This window comes from Myotis lucifugus, unplaced genomic scaffold, assembly GCF_000147115.1.
Source record: "Myotis lucifugus unplaced genomic scaffold, Myoluc2.0 scaffold_0, whole genome shotgun sequence".
Lineage (NCBI taxonomy): Eukaryota > Metazoa > Chordata > Mammalia > Chiroptera > Vespertilionidae > Myotis > Myotis lucifugus.
Window position 1 is genome coordinate 41,150,989 of NW_005871048.1, and position 8,937 is coordinate 41,159,925.

The window sequence follows — 8,937 nt, forward strand, 5'->3', positions numbered from 1 at the left end:
AGATAAAAAACCCTTAAGGCAAAGGAGGAGAGGAAGAAGCTCTCCCTTGGGCATGCACATGCCTTCAAAGGATAACCACGAACCCCATCTTTTCTCAGGTGTGTATCTTTGCTTTATTTCTAAGCTCTAAAAGTTTCCAGGACACTTTTTCCCCGGGGGAGCAACAGGCAACGGCAGCTCATCCTGAGCAACACCCGGAACCTTTCTGCAAGGGCCCTCCTTTTGCCTCTATAACTTGTTTCCTGAGTCCACACCGCCCAGCTGACTCACTGCTGCCTCTTTCTAAAGGACCAAGACAGCTCTGCCTAGGCTCACTCCTGTTGCTCTGATCTTGCCTCTTCTATCTTAAGCCTTTCCTTTGTTTCACTGTCCCCAGCTTTAATAAACATACCTCAAAATCACTGGACTAGTATCGTGAAATATTTCCTGCATGAAGTCAAGAACCCACACATTCGACTGAGCCAGGGCAGACCTGCCTCAGTCCTGGTCCCTTTTCAGTGACTGGTTATTGGGAGCATCTTCACATATGACAAATTTTTGTGTCCTTACCTTTAATTTCCTGTAGCACTCTTTTTCACTTCTGAAAGAAAGGCTATTTTAACAGCAATTGCAACCTCAGACTCTTTTACCTCTATTAAGAAAAGTGTATGATATTTCAAGGATGAAATTATGATGTATATTTTATTTTGAAATGCAGATGTTTCCTTTTCCTTGGGAGGGTGTTGGGTTGTGAGATTCTGGAAGCATCTAATTTATAGTCATAGCTTCATTTGAGTAACATTTAAGGTCAGAGTACAGTGAAGTAGCAAAAGATAATAATAATAATAAAAAAATACCCCAGAACTTTAAAAACCTGAAACAATACACAAAATATATAACCCACACAGCGACAACTTAAGCTGACTTTCTTAAAATATGGCTTCTGACTAACCTAATCTATATATATAAAAGCCCAGCGACCGGAACGGCGAAATGACCAGAACGACCAGAACAACTGGTGACTATGACGCGCATTGCGGCAGCCAACCAGCCTGATCCGGGCCTGATCGGCCCCCAACACCCCGATCAGGGGCGGGGCCGGCCGCCAACAGTCCGCAGCCTCCCACCCCCACTGGCCTGGCCCAATGGGCCCCCATTGGAGCAGACCAGCCGGAACCCACTTGTGCACGAATTCGTGCATCGGGCCTCTAGTAGATAATAACAAATACAAAGAATCCTTCAGCAATAAGAGAAAGTCTTTTTTTATAACCCAGGCAGAGTTTTCCAGTCAATGGCCTATTTCCCCATCCTTTCAAATTCTAAGTTGACTAATACTAAACCCAAGTCTCACCTGGGACCTCAGGAGAGAATCTTGCAGAGTGTCGAGATACAAAAAGTTTCAGTTCTTGGTCTAAGTTGCATTCAATCAGGTTTGTGTCCCATGATCGGATTCCTAAGGAGGAAAAGGAAAACAGTTGACAGACTTCCAGTTGGTCATTTCAGAATGGTTAGGAAAGCATCACTGTGACAAGTCTCAGGCTTTCAGGAAGGATGTGGAAACTCCTTTTCTGAAGAGCTTGGTGATGGGATGCCCACAAGATGGGAGGGCCAGGGAGTTCTCTCCACCAGGCCGCAAAGGAGGGATAACTAGCAATGTGGACTGAACTTCTGTCCCTCGTAAAGTATAAATGCAGCTTTTCTGCAAGAGTAAAAGAAAACAGTTATTAGGAAAATGACAGGCTTTCCTCCAGCGAGGGAATAGAAAGGACAGAAAGATGGTGAGTTCTGAAGCAGTTAAGAGGCCACCAGACAATCTGGCTTCCCCGTGGTCTACTTGTAAGTGGCAAGAAAATGTAGGATGAGGGTGGGAAAGCCAGGGGCACAGGGGCTGGCATTCGAGCCCAGGCCTTTGCTTTTTAAATGTTCCTGCAGGGTGCCTATGCATTTTGTGTGCATGTACAGTTTCTTTTCTTTATCCATCCCACTTCTGACCTTAGTTTGCTAACCCCTGGATATCAATGAAAAGTTTGTGTGATCTTTGATGAAAAGGCTGGATCTCAGTCTTCAAGACTTAGCCTGTCGGTCCTCCTAGGCATTTATTTTACCTGCTCAGCTTGGCAAGCAGCTCTTTCATTCACAATTGTTAGTTGTGTTGCATTTTCTCATCCAGAGACAAAGAAATGTGGCCACTTTTTATACTTCATAAACTTTCTACAGAGTTGGGGGCCATGCACTGTCTATTCCCACAGAAGCTCACTGCTGCCTCTTTCTGAAGGACCAAGACAGCTCTGCCTAGGCTCACTCCTGTTGCTCTGATCTTGCCTCTTCTGTCTTAAGCCTTTCCTTTGTTTCACTGTCCCCAGCTTTAATAAACATACCTCAAAATCACTGGACTAGTATCGTGAAATATTTCCTGCATGAAGTCAAGAACCCACACATTCCAGACTGTGCGAGGGCAGACCTGCCCCAGTCCTGGTCCTTTGTCACTAGGCTGGAAGCTGGGGTGAGAGGATACCCGGGCAAGGACTGCTGTTGCCCTCCCTCCCTAGTCTCCTCCTTCTTGCCCCTCTGCCCTCCTCTCTCCTGCCCTCCCAAAGGAGATGCAGAGAGGAGCCCAGAGGACATCAGAGAAGGGAAATCTGAGGAGCAAGCCAGTGTCAACTGAGGAACCACAAAACTCTGGAGTGGGTATGTGTTTTATATATTTTTATATTTCTCCAAATAACTAGATGGCTCATGGCAGAGCCAGTGTATAGTATCCATAATTGTACCTTTGCACGGGCATACTTAACTGCCAGGAACAAATCTCTGGAACTACAATCATTTACTACATACCTACTAAGGGCAGGGCTTGAAAGTAGGTATATCACAGCTAGTGAATTATCATTTTTGCTGGTCATTAGTTGGGTGCACAGACTTGGAAGTACCTACAGGAGTGCGTTATTTAAATACACCTCTAAATCCTAAATGCATATCTGCATTTATTCCCATTTATCTCTTGTTCATTCTTCCTATCTTGCAAAGAATCAAGGTAGATTAGATTAGATAGGTGGAAAGGAAGGAAGGAAGGAAGGGAGGGAGGGATATGGATACTATATAGTGGCTCTACCATGAGCCATCTAGTTATTTGGGGAAATATAAAAACATATAAAAATATAAGAAAGAATACACACACATTACAAAATATTCTGGGCACTCAGTTGACTATACATCAAAAATATCTTCAGCCCTAGCCAGTGTTGCTAAGTGGTTAGAACATTGGCCTGCACACTAAAGGGTCTCGGGTTTAAGTCCCAGTCAAAGGCGCCCAAAAAATATGTATATGTATTCAGATTATACACCAAACACTTTTTCAACTATGAAGAATATTTTCCAATAGATGTATGTCCACTATAGGGAGGGAGAAATTTCTCCACATAATCCGTGGGAATAATTCAGGTATGAAAGAGTTAACATTCGTAAAGAGAGGCTAAATTATAAGGGAGAATTTTATGAGTCTCCCTGGAAACATTATCAGTCTCAGTTTGCATTTGTGCTAATGGAGTATTTAAATTTTAACAAGAAAGGCATGTTGAGATATCGAGGATCTTTTTAGTGCAGAAATGATAAATGGGTTCTTTTTGTTTCACAGAGAGCTTGACAGGTTGAGGGGTCTGAATTCATTAGAATATTTTACTTCAATCTAAACATACACTATTTACTCATCTAGTGTGAAAAATTGAGGACTCCTGTCTGAGCTGCTTAATTAGTAATTGTTGATTGGATTCTTTGTGCTCAGGTCTGAGCTCTACTTTGTCTTCTGGCTTGTCAAGTTGGGTCAATAAGTTAATAATGAGACATATGTATTGAAATTAAATTCATACAATTTTTCTGCCTTTGTTCTGAGTAATGTCCAACGTGCTACACCATTTGAATGACTTCATCTAGGGTTAGACGTAGACTTGCTCTTACATTGTTGCTTGCCATTTTTCCGTTGGCCTCAATTAACTTGTCATGACATGTGCAATGAAATCCTTGTGTTATATTTCATAAAGTTCCTGGTTATATGATCTGTAATTTAGCAATGGAAAAAGTATGAAATAATAGAAAAACCATTTAGTAATTTTTAAATTACACTAGTAAACAGCTGCTAAAAAATATTTCCCATTTTAATTCACCCAATGAAACTAAAAAATTAAGGTTCTCTTTTCAAGGGAGCAATTTCTAGCCAAATTATTTCTTAGTAATGCATAATCACTACTACCACTTATAAAATAAAGGTTATAATGGATTTATTGGTTATTTTAGTTAGGAAATTTTTGGAGTTATACCACTTTCTATACCAATTTTAGAAATAAAATACTTTGGAATTATTTTGTACCTTTTAATGAATAATATCAGTAAAGAGAAATAGTATTTCTCAATGAAGGTTCATGCTGCATTTAGTAGATTATATATCTTCCCTTTGTGTCTAAGAGGAAGCCACTAGTGGGCCCTCTAAAGCTTGTAGGACAAAAAAATATGTATCTTCTTTGGCCCTTCCCACATTCTCCCCTGAATTCAGAGAGGGAATAGTAGAGTGCTGGCTTTCAAAAGCAGGTCATCCTGGTCTCTGATGGGTTGTAGAGAAGCCAGGATAAATTCCTGGCCCTTTTCTGATGACTCCCCCCCCCAGGAAACAACAGGTCAAGCTCTTCCCTGAGGCTTTGCTACTCCAACACTCTATGGAGACTGTGCTCCTTACTGGCTTACCCAAGTGGGGGCAAAACAGCAACTCCATCCTTTGGAGGAGACAAACCTCCACTTTTTAAACTATGGCCAGGCATCCTGAGAACTCTCCCACCTAATCTGGAAGGAGTGCCATCGCTCTGTCACCAGTTCTCCAGTCACAGAGATCAGGGGGTAACAAAGGATCTTTCTCTCTCAGCTCTCCGACCTCAGGGGGTAGTAGTGCACAAAGGGCAGGCTAGAGTGCACATGAAGTTTTAGGTGGAAAAAGAAGAAAAGGCTGTACGTATGTGTATGTATGTGTGTGTATGGGGGGTGGGGGGTGGGGGCGTGTCACTGTCATCATAGGAGAAGTCAAAGTGAACAATGAGCCAGGTTCCCTAACATTATACTGGTTAGATCTGGCCAAGTTTATCAGTCATGCAAGCATTCTGCAGGATTCTTTCATGAAACCAACAATTTTTAAAAAACACCTTCCATTTAAAGGCTAAAAGCTATATTCCTAAAAGAGGCAGTAGATTGAAGAAAGCAGAAGCTCATGACCATGCACTCCATGTTGAAATGGCCCGTGCGTTCTATCTGACAGTTACTTGGGCCTTTGACAAGTTGATTTTCCTCCATGAGCTTTAGTTACTCCCTCTGAGAAACTGGCTTTTCAATATTTTCTACAAGTATCTAAGTGATTAATCTATACTCCTAAGATTCTGCTTATAAAACTATGCTAAAAAGTGATCAAGTCCGGTTGATATCATAAATTAAAGAAACAAAATTAAAACAAAGGAAATGCTAAATTCAAGGTTTTATTTCTCAGATAAAAGTTGTCCTATTTTTTTCCTTGACCTAACCTTTGAATTACTTTCTTCCTTTTTTTTAAGCCAACAATGTGACGTTCATAATATATATTTCATGTATCATGCTAACAATATCTTACATTCAGAGCTCATCATTTTCAAACATTGATGATAAATAATATTAGTAAATATCACAAACAAAAGAAGTGATTTATAATAATTATTTTATTGGTCTAAAAGTTATAGCTTATTTAAAAAGTAAGCTTTCAGACAAGATTAACAATGAATCATCAATTTAATGACCTTAAATTTGGGAAATGACTTACATTTCAGCATGGATCATAGAACCCTTATACCATTAAGCAGTGCAAGCAGAAATCCATCTGCCTTTTGACTTTGAAAAGTATAAAGACGAATATAATAAATTTAACACTAACATTTCTTTTAATTCCCACCATGTGTTGATTTTTTTTCCTGTTGAAATAAAATGAAAACCAAACCCAAATTTTCCTGGGTTCTTAATTCTATTAGCCATCTTAGACTGAAAATATTCAATAACATCAGAAAGTGCCAATGTATTAGCTAAAGTTGCATCTAAAAATTCAGGGCTGCCCTTGCCAGTTTGGCTCAGTGGACAGAGTGTTGGCCCACGGACTGAAGAGCCCTTGGTTCGATTCATGGGCATGTACCTTGGTTGTAGGCTTGATCCCTGGCACTGGTCGAGGCACATGTGGGAGGCAGCCAATTAAAGAGTTTCTCGACATGGGGGATTTTATAACTCCCTGTGTCTCTCCCCCTCCCTTCCACTCTCTCCACAAAATCAATGGGAAAATATCCTGTGGTGAGGATTAACAAAAGAAAATTTAAAAAATAAATAAAAATCCAGGGCAATAGACATTACACAGTAGATGTATCTTTTTATGAACAAATCTTGCTGATTCCCAATGCTACCCAGAGGAAGGTTACACTCTTTAATAGTAATTGAAAGCATTAAACTGACAGCATTCCTTTGAAACAATAAAATGAAGCAGTGACAATTCCTTTCACAAGGCTTCAGTTTGCAAGGCATGGATGCAGGTAGTCTATGTCCTAAAATAAACTGGAGGAGTGGGGGCCCTGCTAAAACGGGATGGCTGTTAAGTTCATGTTGGGGACCAATTAGAGAGGGGGCAAAAAAGGTTCCAAGAAGCTGTAGGTGGTGGTAATGACAATGGTTTGGCATAAAGTCCCGCATGACAAATGAAATAAATCTAGACCAATCTGAGGAAAGACTATTGTTTCAAACTTGAGATGAAATGACCAAACCTTACATTTTCCTTCTTGAATACAATTGAGTGACCATCTCTCTTCCTTGGTTTCAAGAAGCATTTACTAAGCATCCACATTGGGATGTTTCGGGACTGTTGATTTACCGCATTACCACCATCTCTCTACAGATTGATTTTCTAGGCTTCCTCAATAATCGGATGGGGGGAAAAAAATAACAAATTAATTAATTTAATTAAATAAATAAATAATTGGATGGCAAAAAATCCAAGTCACCAGGGTCTCCAAACCCACAGAGCACCAGCTGAGGTGGGACGGTGAACAGGAAGCAAGAGTGACAGATGCTGAACTGCTTTCCCAGCCTGCAGCACACAATCAGAGCCACAGCCCCTGGAGCATCTCCATCTTGCTGCACACGGCGTGGCCCATAGGCACCAGCAGCCACAGCAGTGGTATCAGAGTGACCTCTGGAGGAGGCCCAGCTGGGGCCCGAAGGCCGAGGCAGCAGCGTGTCAGGCCCGGGGAAACAGAGCTGGCCTGTCCTGTTGCTAAGTCATCGCACACTGTCGGGAAAGCGATGGGACCACTTAGCACTGGAAGGCCCTGAAGCTTGAGCTGCATCCGAGACCCCGGGGCTCGGGAGAGCAATCTCCAGAGGAAAGCAGCATCTGTTGCTGTGTGTAAGGAAATGGCTCTGCGACTCACTTGGCTGATTCTTAATGGGATCAATACAGCCATTTCGGAGTTTCATGCAGAACCTGACCAAATTAGGGAATGAAAACTCAGGAAGGCGCGGTGATTGGAAAGGGAACGTGAGGGGTCTTCTGGGATTCCAGAAATGTCGGGTTCTTGCTCTGGGAAACACAGGTGTTTCCTGTGAAAATTTTGTGAAAATTCACCGAGTTCCTCATCTATGATACTTGCCTTTTCCTCTCTATTATACCACTTCATTAAAAATGTTTAAAAATTAAAAGAAAATGTCAGGAAGACAGATCTGAACTTTATCACTAAGGGCTAGTAGTGTAAAAAAGAGGACATGTGTCCTTAAATGTGTCTATTTTATCCTCAAACGGAAGCAGCTTGAATGAACCCCGGAGGAATGAGATACTGAAAGGATGATCAGCTGAGTAACAAAGCAGGGAGATAATTATGGTGGGAAGGTGATTTCTGAACCACCTCCCTGCATGGGCGCAGCCCACAAGTGGATGACTATACAAAGGCAAGCTCTGGACACTGCTGTTTGATCTCGCCCTGAGGTCAGCCTGCCCTGCACTAACATAATGACAGGGCCAGAAAACCAGTGCTGCTGCAGGGGTAGCACGTCTGTCACCAGTGGTGTGACCTTGAGCCGGTCCCCTCATCCTTCCTGCCTTCCTGGGCCCTCATCTCTAAAATGGGGCTGATGGCCCCTCTCCTGGCACCACATCGGATGGTTATGAAAATTTTATAGACAGAAAAGCACCTCTTAATGTATCATTATCCCCTGGCAATGGTGCTGACACATACACTCACAAAACAAAGCTTTTTTTTTTTAAAGCCAAAGTCATTGATTCATAAAGAGCCACACCCAAAGTCAGTACATGTGAAATGTTCCAAGGAGATAATGTGCAAATACACTAAATCAGAACAGATCAGATTAAAAAGCTTACAGTTTGAAAATAAGGGTTATTGAGATGTTCCAATAAGGCATATCACTATTGAAATCTTTTATTCTTGGTTTTTCCCCCGATTAAAATAGTCTTAATTCTGCTCACTTTTTCTTTTTCTTTTTTTCTTTTTTAGCTGAAAGGGAAAATCTGTGCCTTAAAGTTAAACAAAAGAACCAGGTCTACAACTCCAGTCCCCACCCTGCAGCCTTTTGTTCTGGGGACAGCCAAATCCAGAGGCAAATGACTGGCAAGCGTTTATTTTCTCATCTAAAATAAGGTTTTTCTTTTGGCTTTTGGGGAGAAGGGGGGGTGGAGGGGAACTGGGGCTGCGAGAACGCCCTTTGTCCGCCTCGGGCTGCCGTAGAGACCGCACTGCGGACTGCACCACGCCCACCCGCCGGTGTCTCCTGGCAAGAAAAGCTCCAGCCGAACCCACAGAGAAAAGAGCGCGGGCTGGGGCTGCGGGGGGACCCGGGCGACCTCCGTCAGGGGCGAAGGGGACGCAGGGAAGTCAGGGGCTGCCAACCGGGGACTTGGAGCACAAC

General features: G+C 42.4%; 1 protein-coding gene across 7 annotated transcripts in view; it reads right to left on the reverse strand.

Moving 5' to 3' along the window:
• Window positions 1–8,937, reverse strand: part of MAP1B (microtubule associated protein 1B) — a 91,241-nt gene that overhangs the window by 81,045 nt on the left and 1,259 nt on the right. For 6 of the 7 annotated variants that reach the window (XR_002828346.1, XM_006081348.3, XM_023750928.1 and 3 more), the window contains exon 2: window positions 1,331–1,432. Coding sequence is in view for 5 of the 7 variants with exons in the window: in XM_006081348.3 (XP_006081410.1) it covers window positions 1,331–1,432 (102 nt within the window). In the remaining 2 variants the exon portion in view is untranslated. Of the gene's footprint in view, window positions 1–1,330; window positions 1,433–3,930; window positions 4,030–8,937 lie in introns of all 7 variants that reach the window. The other variant, XM_023750934.1, reaches the window with a different exon arrangement.